This window comes from Onychostoma macrolepis, chromosome 05 (assembly GCF_012432095.1).
Source record: "Onychostoma macrolepis isolate SWU-2019 chromosome 05, ASM1243209v1, whole genome shotgun sequence".
In the NCBI taxonomy this organism is placed as follows: Eukaryota; Metazoa; Chordata; class Actinopteri; order Cypriniformes; family Cyprinidae; genus Onychostoma; species Onychostoma macrolepis.
The window spans coordinates 15,425,092-15,440,514 of record NC_081159.1 but is presented as its reverse complement, the minus strand read 5'-3'; the positions used below and the strand labels follow the sequence as shown (position 1 = coordinate 15,440,514).

The 15,423-nt window shown below is 37.9% G+C and overlaps 1 protein-coding gene and 1 non-coding gene across 6 annotated transcripts in view; one reads left to right on the top strand and one right to left on the bottom strand.

Annotated features, from left to right (window-relative positions):
- The window catches only part of ltbp3 (latent transforming growth factor beta binding protein 3), a 38,938-nt gene that overhangs the window by 20,021 nt on the left and 3,494 nt on the right, over positions 1 to 15,423 (top strand). For 3 of the 5 annotated variants that reach the window (XM_058776791.1, XM_058776788.1, XM_058776789.1), the window contains exons 7-25: positions 93 to 209; positions 281 to 460; positions 1,090 to 1,203; positions 1,306 to 1,319; positions 1,472 to 1,541; positions 1,747 to 1,833; positions 1,967 to 2,092; positions 7,759 to 7,884; positions 7,991 to 8,119; positions 8,307 to 8,426; positions 9,907 to 10,029; positions 10,231 to 10,353; positions 12,172 to 12,291; positions 12,376 to 12,504; positions 12,606 to 12,776; positions 12,868 to 12,951; positions 13,037 to 13,165; positions 13,809 to 13,946; positions 15,217 to 15,357. In XM_058776791.1, coding sequence (XP_058632774.1) covers positions 93 to 209; positions 281 to 460; positions 1,090 to 1,203; positions 1,306 to 1,319; positions 1,472 to 1,541; positions 1,747 to 1,833; positions 1,967 to 2,092; positions 7,759 to 7,884; positions 7,991 to 8,119; positions 8,307 to 8,426; positions 9,907 to 10,029; positions 10,231 to 10,353; positions 12,172 to 12,291; positions 12,376 to 12,504; positions 12,606 to 12,776; positions 12,868 to 12,951; positions 13,037 to 13,165; positions 13,809 to 13,946; positions 15,217 to 15,357 — 2,241 coding nt within the window. The remainder of the gene's footprint in view (positions 1 to 92; positions 210 to 280; positions 461 to 1,089; positions 1,204 to 1,305; positions 1,320 to 1,471; positions 1,542 to 1,746; positions 1,834 to 1,966; positions 2,093 to 7,758; positions 7,885 to 7,990; positions 8,120 to 8,306; positions 8,427 to 9,906; positions 10,030 to 10,230; positions 10,354 to 12,171; positions 12,292 to 12,375; positions 12,505 to 12,605; positions 12,777 to 12,867; positions 12,952 to 13,036; positions 13,166 to 13,808; positions 13,947 to 15,216; positions 15,358 to 15,423) is intronic. The other 2 variants (XM_058776792.1, XM_058776790.1) reach the window with 1 other exon arrangement.
- Positions 14,008 to 14,080, bottom strand: trnam-cau (transfer RNA methionine (anticodon CAU)). Its single transcript has one exon. It is a non-coding gene; the product is annotated as a tRNA-Met (tRNA).

Genomic DNA, 15,423 nt, shown 5'->3' with positions numbered 1-15,423 from the left:
CTGTTTTTTTTTTAACATATTTTTCACAGACGTATTATTTACAAATACTAATGACTTTTTTCTTGTGCATTTTTTTACTTTTTCTGTCTTAGACATAAATGAATGTATGATGCAGGGGCTGTGCCAGAATGGAGAATGTTTAAACACACAGGGAAGTTTCCGCTGCACCTGCAAACCTGGTTATGTACTGACAGAAAGACGCTGTGTTGGTAAGACATAAATATGTGCGCAGACTTGCATATAACACTATATACAGAATGGCCAACAAACCATCATAAAGATCTTTTTACTCTCTTAGCATCAACAGCAACAGTTGAGCAGGGGCTCTGTTATCGTATGGTTACGGAAGCAGGGAAATGTGAGCATGCTCTTCCAACACGCCTTTCCCAGGAGATATGCTGCTGCACTGTGGGTAAAGCATGGGGAAGCAACTGCGAGAGATGCCCACAGGATGGGACAGGTGAGCGTGCCTTTTGAGTGGGGGTGTGCACCATTCAGAACTGATTAGAGAACGCCTTTTAAATTCTAATTCAGTTCCTGAATTTGAATTAAATATGAAGGTAGCAAACGGGATGCAGAATTAAAGTTCAAATTTGAATGTAGAGAAGTAGAATTAAAATGACTTTAAAATTTGAAAATAGAAAATATATATTTTTAAAAAGCCTTGTTTGGAGGTTTTTGAAAAATGTTTTGAACTTTAATGTTTAAATATTTAAGAGATGTTTAAAAAGCTATCTATAGACATTTTGTATTTAGTATATGTTTTATCATATTTAACAAATTGTAGACCAGGGTGGAAGAGCACTTAATATCCCAGAATTAGCCTAATTACCTATGTTGAATTTCTTAGTATTTCAATCCAGTAAGTTCCTCCTCTTGTCATTCAAATTCAAATTCCGATTCAACTTCTTTTTCAACTTCTAAAATTCTAGCTCATGAACTGAAATGGAGTCAATTCTTCAATTCTGAATTTTGCCCAGTCCTGTTGTGAACATGTGTCTGTATCTTTAAAGAAGGTTTTGACCCTTTGACTAAATAATCTTTGGCTTTCTCTCTCTAATTCATCTTTTTCTCTCGCTCTATCTCTAGCTTCCTTTAATAAGATCTGTCCAGCGGGAAAGGGGATGTCTTTCCTGACCTATCATGGCACTCTGTCCATTCAGCCCTTCCTGACCAGTATTGAACACATTAATCCTGACACTGGTGCAGACATTTGAATCAGTTCTGAGATAAAGATTCTTTAAGATTGATTTCTGTATTTTTTATTGACTGATTATTCATTGTATCTTTGTGCTTGTGTTTCAGAGGTCAAGTCTCCGGTAAGATTCTAGTTCTAACTACCAATCGAGGGAAGAACAGAAACCAAAAGTCACCTTTGACAGAAATCTCAAAGTCGCAGTTTTAATAAATAAAATTATGGGAGATCAGCTGTAGACAGTTCACTTAATTGATTTTGCTCTCATGTCAACAGGAAATCCCAATTCAAACGACCACGCCCATGCAGCTCTTACCAATCAGCACACACAGGCCTCGCCACCCAGGTACACTTTAGAAAATGTAGCGATGTGTTTCTCCATAGCTCACACGGTAGTGCAAATATCAACACTACATGCAATATGTTGTGTCTATAGCATTAATTGTCTGCATTTCTTTTTTCATTTACTCACAAACATTTAAACATTTATTTCTTTTCAAAATGTGTCTTTTTCTCTACCTACCTCTCCATTTTTGCTTCTGTCTCTTTAGTCATTGTGGCCAGGCCAACAACTCCTCCCATAGTCCATGTGCCTCCAGAGAGTGATTCACATGAAGTGGCCCAGACGCAGGTCTCACGTGAGTTCTGTGACAGCTTGTCAGTTAAATCTGCAGTATTGGTTTATGCAAAGCTCTGTTTGGTAATTTAATAAGAAAAGTGTTTTTTTTTTTTTACAATTATGGATTTTTTCTTTGGGTTTGGGTATCACAGCATTGGATGACTGCAAGTTGAACAGGAATATATGCGGCCATGGAGAGTGTGTGAACACGCAAAATGGTTTCATGTGCCACTGTTACACTGGCTATCGACCACATGCACAGAGAAAGAGTTGTGTAGGTGAGTACACACATGTAAATACACACACATACTTTACAAACAATGAAATCACAGATGGATATACTCTGAAATAAATGCCTGCATTTGTAGTGCATAAAATATTATACACAACCATTTAAAAGTTTGGGGTTGGTAAGATTTTCTATTGTTTTTAAAAGAAGTCTCTTATGCTCAGTAAAGGTTGCATTTACTTGCTAAAGTAAAATCAGTAATATTGCAAAATGTTATTACAGTTTAAAATACCTGTTTTTTTGGGGGGGGTTTTTTAATAGATTTTAAAATGTAATTTACTCCTGTTATGGCACAGCTGAATTTTCAGCTGCCTTTACTTCAGTCTTTAGTACTTCAGTCACATGATCCTTCAGAAATCATGTTGATTTGGTGCTCAAGAAAAATTTCTTCTTATATCATCAGCAATATAAACAGTTTTATAAACCATTATAATATAAACACATATTTTTGTAGAAACCATGACACATTTTTTTCAGGATTTTTTAATCAATAGAAAGTTCAAAAGAACAGCATTTATTTGAAATAGTATGGTATATTAATTGAATGGTAGTGTATAATGTTTAATAAAAGTACTATATAAAACAACTATATTACACAATAAAGATAACATAAAAATACATACAATGTTACATTTACATTTACATTTAGTCATTTAGCAGACGCTTTTATCCAAAGCAACTTACAAATGAGGACAATGGAAGCAATCAAAATCAACAAAAGAGCAATGATATACAAGTGCTATAACAAGTCTCAGTTAGCGTAACGCAGTACACATAGCAAGGTTTTTTTAAATGATATAATAAATAAAAAGAAAACAGATAGAAAAAAAAAAGAATAGGGCAGGCTAGTGTTAGAGGCCTTTTTTGCTTTTGTTAATTGTATAATAAATAAAAAGAAAACAGATATAATACAAAAAGATTAGAAAAGCTAGTGTTAGTTAGTTGTTGTTGTTTTTTTTTAAAGAAAACAAGTAGTAAATAAATTGTCACATCCGTTGGACTGTCTGTGTGTGTTTTCTGTCTCCATGTGCTCCCCATGACCTAGTTTTCTTGTGTGTGACGTCCTCATTTGGGTTTTCCTGTTCCTGTCCTCATTATGATCAGTAGTGTCCAGCTGTGTTCGATTAATTATCCTGTTTGTTCCTAGTTCTTAAGCCCTGCGTTTTCCTGTCTAGCGTCCAGTGTTATATGTCTGTTCCCATGCTACGTGTGTGTACCTGCCCGCCTGTGAGTCTTTATTTGGATGAATAAAGATTGTTCCTTGTGATTTTCTCCGACATCTCCTCGCTCCTTTGTTCCCACGCAGTAGCATTCATTACATGAATAGAGTGCAAGTCTAAAAGGGACAAGTTTTTTTTAAGGATAGAATTAGAATAGAGAATGCTAGAGTTAGAGGGTCAAATAAAGATGGAAGAGATGTGTTTTTAGCCGATTCTTGAAGATGGCTAAGGACTCAGCTGCTTGGATTGAGTTGGGCAGGTCATTCCACCAGGAGGGAACATTTCATTTAAAAGTCCATGAAAGTGATTTGGTCCGTCTTTGGGATGGCACAATAAAGCGACGTTCACTTGCAGAATGCAAGCTTCTAGAGGGCACACAAGTCTGAAGTAATGAATTTAGGTAAAGGGGTGCAGAGCTAGTGGTGGTTTTGTAGGCAAACATCAATGCCTTGAATTTTATGTGAGCAGCTATTGGTAGCCAGTGCAAAATGATTAACAGAGGTGTGACGTGCATTCTTTTTGGCTCATTAAAAATTAATCTTTCTGCTGCGTTCTGGATTAATTGTAAAGGTTTGATAGAACTGGCCGGAAGGCCTGCCAAGAGAGCATTGCAATAGTCCAGCCTGGACAGAACAAGAGCTTGAACAAGGAGTTGTGAAGCATGTTCCGAAAGAAAGGGCCTGATCTTCTTATACTGTATATAATAAAGCAAATTTGCGGGACTGGACAGTTTTAACAATGTGGTCTGAGAAAGTCAGCTGATCATCAATCATAACTCCAAAGTTTCTGGCTGTTTTCGAATGAGTTATGGTTGATGTACCTAACTGGATGGAGAAATTGTGATGAAACGATGGCTTTACTGGAACCATAAGCAGTTCTGTCTTGACAAGGTTGAGTTGAAGGTGATGGTCCTTCATCCAGCAAGAAATGTCTGTTAGACAAGCTGAGATGTGAGCAGCTATCGTCGGATCATCAGGATGGAATGAGAGGTAGAGTTGAGTGTCATCAACATAGCAGTGATATGAAAAGCCATGTTTCTGAATAACAGAACCTAATGATGCCATGTAGACAGAGAAGAGAAGTAGCCCAAGAACTGAACCCTGAGGCACCCCAGTGGCTAGATGTTGCGACTTGGACACCTCACCTCTCCAAGATACCTTGAAGTACCTATCTGATAGGTAAGACTCAAACCACTGGAGTACGGTTCCTATGATGTACTTTGCCAGTAGGGTTGACAGGAGGATCTGGTGGTTAACCGTGTCAAAAGCAGCGGACAGATCCAGCATTCCAGTATTGAAGATTTGGAATCCGCTCTTGCCAGTCTTAGGGCTTCAACAAATGTGAGCAAGGCAGTCTCGGTTGAATTTCCACTTCTGAAACCAGACTGGTTGCTGTCAAGGAGGTTGTTCTGTGTGAGAAAGGCAGAGACTTGGTTGAACACAGCTTGTTCAAGTGTTTTTGCAATGAAAGGAACAAGGGAAACCGGTCTGTAGTTCTCTAAAAGAGATGGGTTAAGGGTGGGTTTCTTAAGTAGTGGGGTTATACGAGCCTGTCTAAATGCTGAGGGAAAAACACCAGTGTGAAGGAATGTGTTAATGATGTGAGTGAGTGAGTGTATTTACAACTGCAGGAGAAATGGCTTGAAGGAGATGAGATGGAATAGGATCAAGCGGACAAGTAGTAGGATGATTAGAAAGGATGAGTTTGGAGACTTCTGCCTCAGAGAGTGAAGAGAAGGATGTGAATGAGTGTATGTTTGCTGGTAAGATGTGTTTGACTGATTGTGGTGTGGAAAATTGTGCACTGATGCTTTTAATTGATTGTATTATGAAGAACATGGCAAAGTCGTCAGCTGTTAGAGTTGATGAAGGAGGGGGAGGAGGAGGACAAAGGAGTGAGGAAAATGTTTTAAATAGCATGCGAGAGTTAGATGAATTGTTAATTTTGTTATGGTAGTATGTCCTTTTAGCAGACATTAGCAGAGAATGAAGAGAGGAGTGACTGATACACATTAAGGTCAGTAGGATTTTTTGATTTGCGCCACACCCTTTCAGCAGCCCTGAGCTTAGAACGATGTTCGCAGAGAACATCAGACAGCCAAGGCGCAGAAGGGGTGATACAGGCTGGCCTGGTAGATAAGGGGCAGACAGTGTCTTAACAAGATGGAGTGGAGTGGAGCAGAAAGTATCAATAGCACTGTTAGCATCAAGAGATGCTAACTGTTTAGAGGAAGGAAGCAGATAGCAGATAGTTGGGAGGGTGAGAGTGAGTGTAGGGTACGTCGAAAGATGACATTCGGAGGGGTGTGTGTTGTGTCAGGAACCATGTTGAGGTTAATAGTGAGGAGGAAGTTATCCGAGGTGTGCAGTGGAGTAACCAGTACATGATCAGTGGAGCAGTGTCGTGTGTAAATAAGGTCCAGTTGGTTGTCTGATTTGTGAGTAGCCATAGTTAACACTCTCTTGAGATCAAAAGAGGCAAGCAGAGTGTGGAAGTCTGCAGTCTGAGGTTTTTCTAGGTGGATGTTGAAGTCTCCAAGCATGACTAGGGGAGTACCATCTTCAGGAAAGGTTGAGAGCAGCACATCTAATTCATCCAAGAAGTTACCTATTGGTCCTGAGGGTTGATAAACAACTACAAAATGAATTTTAAGAGGGTAGGTAATAGTAACTGAATGTGATTCAAAGGAGGTGTTGATACCCAGAGATGGTAAAGGATTAAATTTCCAATCATTAGAGATAAGCAGGCCAGTACCTCCACCTCTTCCAGTCAAATGGGGGTGGGGGGTCAGGGCCATGCAGTTTAAGGCCCAGATATACTTTTGTTCTTTGTTTGGGGGCAAAACGAAGTTCGAAAATGCTGAGCGACGGTGTACTGTTTTCGAACATTCCAACACCCCCGCGCTGCTGGAGGCAGGGTGTAGATTCATGTAAACGTGTCGCAACGTTCACGCGTATGCCCTAAACACAACAACATTGCAATTATGGTGTATCTATTATAGACAGAAGAATAATGATTAGCGGCAGTTAAGAGTCAATTATCATGTTTGCAATACAAAAGAACTATTCCATTTCCATAATCAGTCCTTTAAGTGTGAATGGCTCATAGTCTGAAAACTTTAGCATGATGTGGAAAAAAATATTCTCTTCGTCGCTTTTTGCGTAACTCCGGGTCGTTGACACCAAGCTTCGTTGAAATTTCTTTCTAGGAATTAAATGCTTTCTCTGAATCTTTAAAGTCTCTCCGCAAGCGATCGTACAGGTGCGGATATATTTGTGGTAGCTCACCTATTCGAGACAGTGTATTTATGTTGCTACTGACTTGAGATGTTGTTCTCCTGCCTGACCTCCGTTGAATGAGAAACGAACCAGGGGAAAAAAAATCGCATGTCAAAGAAGGTGGAGTTACAGAACACACCCACCGATTACGTAATCGCCACAGACCAATGGTAGCTCAAAGGTTTTTAGGAGCCAAAACGAACTCCCCCAGAAAGTTCGCTTTGGTCAGCTGTTTCGAACTGCCGAAACGAACTCAAAACGAACTTTGTTTCAGCCTGATTTTGTTCGAAATGACGTCATATCAGTTCGTTATTCGATTTCGTTTGAAGTATAAGGCCTATAGCCTTGAATGACTAATAATAGAAGTAATGAAATCGGCTTTGTTTACAGCAGACTGGCAATTCCAGAGACCAATAGAAAAAGAAAGTAGACTATTAGCAGACATAGGCAAAGTGCGCAGGTTGTTAGGATTGCGCTGCCTACAGTGTGTGAAGCATGGTTTGCGAGTGGTAGTGATAGTAGGGATCTGGAAACACACAGTAAGAATTGGTTATAAAAAACTGAAACAGAAGTTAAACAAGTAGTAGGAAAGAGGATAAATAAAAAGCGATACTTATATCCCTTGCCGTTGTCCCTGCCCGGTGGAGTCGCACGGTAGAGACGATGGTCTTTACACTCTTCGGTCTTCACAATAGGGGTGCTGCGGTATACTGACCTTTTTTATACCCATTTGACAAAACGGAAATTGAATTCAGCTGAAAACACTTTACTGTTAATCACAACAAAGGGCCAAGCAAGCACACGACACTGACAAGGCACGCGACAGACCAAACGCAACCTCAGCACGTCCCAACACACAGTAAACAAAACAAGCGTTTCCTAGCAACAACAACTGTACTAAACACTAATGAGACAAGAAATAAATACACTTACGATCTGCTTTTATCTTCCGCTGATTGACTGCTTCTCTCAAAGAGTATTTCTTTACACTGTCTTTTGCTAGTGCTTGAACACACTTTACTGTTAATCACAACAAAGGGCTAAGCAAGCGCACGAAAATGACAAGGTATGCGACAGAGTACGAGACCAAACGCAACTTCAGCACATCTCAACACAGTAAACAAAACGTTGTTTAAATGTTCTCACTCTTTCTGTAGATGAAAATGAATGTGACTCGGAGCCATGTGGTAGAGGCATCTGCATTAACACCGTGGGGTCCTACAGATGCAACTGTCACAATGGCTACAAACCTGTGGTGCATCATGGGAAACGCAGATGTATTGGTAAGTGACCAGAATTTGTCTATTCAAAGGCAGTGGAGGGGCTACTACTGTATATATGCGTGTATCAATACAGATGGCTAACGCTTGTTTGGATGCATGTTTTCAGATGTGAACGAGTGCTCTAAGCCTGATATCTGCGGAGTTGGAGGGCATTGCACCAATTTGCATGGATCCTATAAGTGTGAGTGTCTGCCGGGATTCCGGAGTAAATCACGCAGACAACCTCTCTGTGAAGGTGAGGACACCCACCCATACTATGCATAGACACAAAACACCTAATTAATGTTAATTGTAGACACCTATAAACAGTTCATGTTCATCCAATATGGTTTATTCAGTTTTTTTCTTAGCAGTGTATTTAAATGTCGGTGAATATTTGTGAGAGTCTCATTGTCTATTCTGTTGCTGACTCTCAAATGCAGACATTAATGAATGTTCGGACCCGAGTATCTGTCCTAACGAACAGTGTGAGAATTCTGTTGGATCCTATGAGTGTATACCCTGCCAACCTGGATACCAAGCACAGGGAGGAGTGTGTTACGGTCTGAATACTTACACACATACAGAAACACACATGTGTAACCACTCACAAACAGTTTAGCTCACATTCTTAGAAATATAGGGCTAAGGCCATTCCGACTGCCATCAGCTCCTCGCATAGACTTACAGACATTTCTTGACTAAACCAAAACAACTCCCCTTTGTGCATGCCATTTGCTGTCAATATATTTTTATTGTATATTACTATATTTATTCATTGGCCATGCTGCTGTCTTGATATTGGTCATGGAAAAAACATGTACACTACTATTCAGTAATTATAATTCTCTTTGTAATAGTATTGTAATAATATTTCACAATATTACGGTTTTTACTGTATTTTTGATCAAATAAATGCAGCCTGGATGAGCATGAAAAACTTCTTTCAAAGGCATTAAAAATCATACAAACTGATTTTTTCACACCAGATGAGAAGCACAGTGGCACACAGTGATGTGACGTGATGCAGTGCTTTGCTCTTCATCTGGTGTGTGATCCCCTTAAGTCATCCGCTAAATGGTTTTATGCAGATTGTACATGATTGTAGGCAAAGCTGAAAATTGTAATCCATTACTGTTTCCAAATTAAATGGTAAAAATTCTAGTTAGTAACGTAATCCATTACATTACACATTTGCGGTAATATAATCAGACTACTTTTGGATTACTTTTAGATTACTTTTGACCCAGTAGTACAATCTTGTACACTCTCAGAAATAAAGGTACAAAAGCTGTCACTGGGGTGGTACCTTTTCAAAAGGTACACTTTTGTACCTATTAGGTTCAAATATGTACACTTTAAGTACTAATATGTACCTTTAAGGTACCAAAATGGACCCTTTAGGTACAAACATGCACCTTTTGAAAAGGTACCGCCCCAGTGACAGCTTTTGTACCTTTATTTCTGAGAGTGTACCATATTGATAAAACATACAAAGAGTTAGAAAATATATTCCATTCATTGTGATTAACAACATTAAGTGCTTTAAACATTACATTATGTAAAGGTTTCCCAAACAGGGGTTTGTAAAGGAACTGCAGTGGGTTTGTGAGTTTAACGAAAAGCTAATAATTAATTAAATCATAAAACTGTAAAATTAAAATAAATCATTTTAAAATAACTACGATAAAAATAAACCCAATAAAACTCAAAAGAAAAAAAAAAAGAAATGTACAAAATATTTTACGTCTACCTGCATGTCATGTAATGCATGACACAGTAATACATGGTCAAATAATGGTCATAGTATGATGCAATGTTGAAACACTTTTTAAACCTGCAATAATTTTTGTAAATTCAGTGGTCAAATGCATTGTAGCCACCTGTCTAGTGACTGGTCTTTGTGTGAATGTCCACAAAACTGGAAATTCTGATTGTATACAAGCAGTAGACTATTTTTAAAAAGAAAAAAAGAGGATAAATTAAATGTCTGTGTGTGTGTGTGTGTCTATCTCTCTCTCTCTCTCTCTCTCTCTTAATTAGATGTCAATGAGTGTCAGAAGCGTGGTGTTTGTCTGAATGGCCGTTGTGAGAACTTGGCAGGATCCTATCGATGTCTGTGTAATGAGGGCTTCCTGCCTGAGACTGACAGCAAAGGCTGCAGAGGTCAGTGGCACACAGCCAATAAAACTAAACAACATGTTGGTTAGTGGAAACTTAATCTTGCTATTCAGAATGGTTTTAAATTCACAAGTTCATTCTAAAGAGAATAAATATACTTGCAAACACAACTTTTCAACATTTACAATCACAGAATTGAGCATGTGTGTATGTGTTCTTGAAAGTTATGTGTCTGTCTCTCCACAGACATCAATGAGTGTCAGGATAACCGTCTGTGTGCTAACGGTCACTGCATTAACACTCAGGGATCATTCCGCTGCCAGTGTTACCCAGGTTACCAGCCTACACAAGAGGGAAGCCACTGTGAAGGTCAGCTTGTAATTACTAACCCAACGCTGCTAGTCTCATGAACTCAATACTGCACATAATACTGCAATATCTGTATACTATAGTACAATTGTAATGCACTACAGTTTTTGCACTCTTCAATTTAGAGTTCAGCCGATTTTGGGTAGCTGGAAATTTCACAGAAAACCACATAGTGTATGATTCCATCCAGTTGAGGGATATGTTTGCTATTTTGAGCCAATTGTAGAGCACATTGTTTTCATTTGTCATACATCTCCTAGGCACGTTTCTGCAGATCATTGTTTTCAGAGTGACTAGTAGTGCGATCTGGTGGTGTAACCTATCTCTGTTACCATTTAAAAATTCAGCCATTGTATGATGCCTAGTGTTTTAAAATCTCTTCAGATATTAAAAAGTTGTGTAGTGTATCACAGTTTTTATCATGGCCGAAACACAATACTGACAAAAATATTATGTTTTCTAAAATATGCACTAAAGCCAAAAATCCCCAAAATATAAAAAGTCAGAATGAAGTGTCTTATGCTCACCAAGGATGCATTTATTTAAACAAGTGAGACGGTAAATTTTGGAAATATTACTACAATTTAAAATAACTATTTTCAGTTATTGATTTATGTTGGTGCCAGTAGTCCGTAACTCGGCATCCCGAGTTCGAGTCCTGACTCGCTGACCTTTTCCGATCCAGTCCTGTTCTCTCTCTCACAGCTCACTATACTTTATATATATATATATATATATATATATATATATATATATATATATATATATATATATATATATAATTTTGGTAACACTTTAGAATAGGAACACGTATTCACTATTAACTATGACTTTTCCCTCAATAAATTCCTAATTTGCCGCTTATTAACAGTTAGTAAGGTATTTCTTAAGTTTAGGTATTGGGTAGGATTAGGGATGTAGAATAAGGTCATATAGAATAAGTCATTAATATGTGCTTAATTAGTACTAATAAATGGCTAATATTCTAGTAATATGCATGCTAATAAGCAACTAGTTCAGAGACCCTAAAATAAAGTGTTACCATAATTTTTTTCCTGTAGTGGAAAAGCTGAGTTTTCAGCATCATTACTCCAGTCTTTAGTGTCACATGATCCTTCAGAAACCTTTCTAATATACTGATTTGGTATACAAGAACCATTTCTTCTTAGTATCAACATTGAAAGACAGTTGTGCTGTTAAAACATTTTGTGGAAACATTGCTACATATTTTTTCAGGATTTTTTGATGAATAGAAAGTTCAAAAGCACTGCATTTATTTGAAATAGAAATTTTTTTCACCAGTTTTTCTTCATCTTGTTCACCCAAAAATGAAAATTTTTGTCATTGTTACTCACCCTTACGTGTTCTAAACCTGTATAAGTTTCTTTCTTATGTTGAACACAAAAGAAGATATTTTGACAAATTTTGAAGAATATTTGCTGGTCCCCATTGACTTATATAGTAGGGAAAGAAATACTATGGAAGTCACTGGGGACCGTCATCTGTTTGATTACTAGCATTCTTCAAAATATCTTTTTTGTGTTCAACATGGAAAAGAAATCTTATAGGTTTGGAATGACATGAGGGTGAGTAAATGATAAAATTTAAATTTTTGGGTGAACTATCCCTTTAATATTGTAAATGTATTTGTCTATTTTCATCAATTTAATGCATCCTTGCTCAAAAAACTGATTCATTTTTGGTGGGGGCTTGGAATGATAGTGAGTGTTTCTCTTTTGTAACCCTTCTAATACAGCTGAAACAATTCACTAATGCACAACTTACATGAATCAGTAAGAATATTTTTTATCTCTTTAGATATTAATGAGTGTGAGCGAGCTTCCAACTGTCAGCGAGGACGCTGTATCAATACGATGGGCTCTTACCGCTGCGAGTGCCAAAAAGGATACATGCTCGTCAGTGGGCGCCGATGCCAGGGTATGGGATTTCACACTTTTTACATCACCCAAGTCCTTATTTTGGTCTTGGTCCTCTTGTTCACCTTTTTACACTCTCTCTCAGATATAGATGAGTGCGCTGTGGAAAGGAGTCTGTGTCAGCCTCACGGCGTATGTGAAAACAGACAGGGTGGATATGTGTGTGTATGCAACGATGGTTTCAGACTGTCTGAAGACAAACACAGCTGTGAAGGTGAGAGTTGGTTTAGTATGTTTGATCACATAAATTTGCATTGGCTATTTTTTTTTTTTTTTATGAAGTTTGGTTTATATGTTTCTGTTTTTTCCACACAGAGGTTGAAATAGTTTGGAATGATAAGAAGGAGTGCTACCTAAATCTAGATGACACCGTGTTCTGTGATAGTGTCCTGGCAACCAACGTTACTAAGCAGGAGTGCTGCTGCTCTATTGGTGTGGGATGGGGAGATCACTGCGAGATCTACCCCTGTCCCGTCTACCACTCAGGTTAGATTACAGATAAATACATGTATTTATTAATGGATGAAAGGTAAATTGGTCCATCAGTGTTTGATTGATGATGTCTGTTTTTCTCCAGCGGAGTATCTCTCTCTGTGTCCAGTTGGCAGAGGATTTTACCATGAGGAAGGAAAGATGGAATATGGATTGCCTTTGCACAGAGGTATATGTGCATGCATATGTGTATTCACAAACACACTTCCTCACATAATAAATTAAATCCTCTGACTTTCATGCTCTCTTTGTAGATATTGATGAGTGTGTATTGTTCTCTAACGAGATCTGTAAGGAGGGACGTTGTATGAACACACAGCCAGGCTTTGAATGCTACTGCCAACAGGGATTTTACTATGACAGCAATCTACTGGAATGTATCGGTAAAATCACACACAAATACACACATTTTACTGTCCATATACACACTTACACAGACAGGGCCATCCTTTGGGCGGTGCAACTGGTGCGGTTGCACCGGGCCCCGCGCTGTAAGGGGGCCCCGCGTGCATTTAAGTGATTTTTTTTTTTTTTTAATTAACAAACTTTGGAACAGCGGTGTGTAAAAGTACAATATTTTGTACAGTGCCATGATTTGTTTACAAATACAGTAAATAAATTAATTTTTGGTAAATTATTAAATAACAATTGTAAATCCTATGTGTTGCTATTTTTGTCATGCATTGTAATGGGCTATATAATTAAACATTTTGCAGTGGTTCAAACAGTTGTTATTATATTAGATTATTTTTTAAAACCACCAAAAATAAAAATAAAAGCATTTTTCAGAAAACTAGTATGATACTGATATTGAAAAGGAAAGATTTTTTTGTGCTGCTGCACTGCCCGCTAGTGGCAGAAAGAAGAATTTTTTGTGTCAGCCACTAGGGAGCAGTAGAATAACACAGGTACAGCACCCATATTTGACACACCAACACATCCATAAACCTTCATCTTTCATATTTATCAAACTCAAACACATTGTAAAATTCCTTAACAGTATTTTCTCTCTCTTTCCCCCTGTAGATGTGGATGAATGTCATGACGAGTCCCTGTGTACCAATGGACATTGTGTGAACACTCGAGGGTCGTTCTACTGCACCTGCAACCCACCATGGGTCCCTGACGCCTTTAACAAGAAGTGTGTCTTTCCCACAGTTACAGGTATGTGTTTATAGTCAAGTGTGTCACACTTGGTAGCAAAGCCACCCTGTTAAAAAGCTCCTGCCCCGTGTGAGGCTCGAACTCACGACCTTCAGATTATGAGACTGACGCGCTGCCTACTGCGCCAACGAGGCTGTGGACCATATGCACACAGAATGCTTTATGTAGTGACATAGCTGCATGTTTCTGTGCAAACGAAAAACAAATAATGTATCTATAAGGGGGGCCCTGTCAGAATCTGTCTGACCCCTTAAATCTGTCCTTTCAGAGCAGTTTCACTGTCGGCAAACAACAGTGAGTTGAAACAGAAAATTACAAAAAAAGGACAAATAAGACAGTAGAAGGATACAAATTAAACAAACAATTTAACCTACTAAAAATAATAGCCTACTCTACAGAAATTGAATAAAATAATCAAATGTAAATAAAACACTGCGTAGTTGTCACCATATTAATTAAATATACATTGATTCTGATAAGTTACGAAAGTTATTCAGTGAAGATCACTTAATGATTCACTCTTTTTTTTTTGTTGCGTTGGATATAAACTTTTGACATATTTTTGTGTGTATTAATCCATTTAAGCCCACATCTGTAGCCCAAAGTAGTCCAGTTGTTTGTGTTTTGTACCACCTCGGAATGCTCATGCAGAAAGCCGTCTGGGAAACAATGTCTTTTTCCTGACTTTTTAGCTGTTTTTTTTTTTTTTGTATCCGGCAGGACACTACATATTACGTCAGTCACATAGCATTACATGTTTTGACTGATTTTGATTACATGGGAAGGGCGACAGCTCACCACTTTAAAGGAAAGGAATACGGCATGGTGTTTTAGGGACATTTATAATGTTACCAAATATTTGTTTTAAATCAGTTCTGTTCTTTTGAAATTTCTATTTATTAAAGAATCCTGAAAATACTGTTTCCGAAAAAAATGTTAAACAGCACCACTGTTTACATAATAAGAATGTTTCTTGAGTATCAAATCAGCATATTAGAATAATTTCTGAATGATCATGTGACACTGAAGACTGGAATGATGGCAGAGATGGAATAAATAACATTTTCAAGTTTTTAAAAAAAAATAAATGTAGTAGGTAAAATTTAATAAGCCTTGGTGAGCAAAAGAAGACCCACACCTTTGAATGGTAGCCACTAGCCAATGTATTTTTGATTTATTTTAAAAAATGAAATATAAATGTAATATAAATTATTGTGATTATTTAATTATTGTAAACTCAAGTATCCTGACGTAACATTTTTTGCTTCAGGTGTGGATGAATGTCAGGACCCTGCTAATTGCAAAAACGGCCACTGTGTAAACACCCAAGATTCCTATTATTGCATCTGCACTCCTCCCTGGATTCTGGCAACTGACCGTAACAGCTGCGTCACACCTGAGGAGCAGGCGGGTGAGTATAGTTTTATGGGAACATCACAGTCCTAACAAAAAATGGCATGAGTTACAGAAGGTCCAT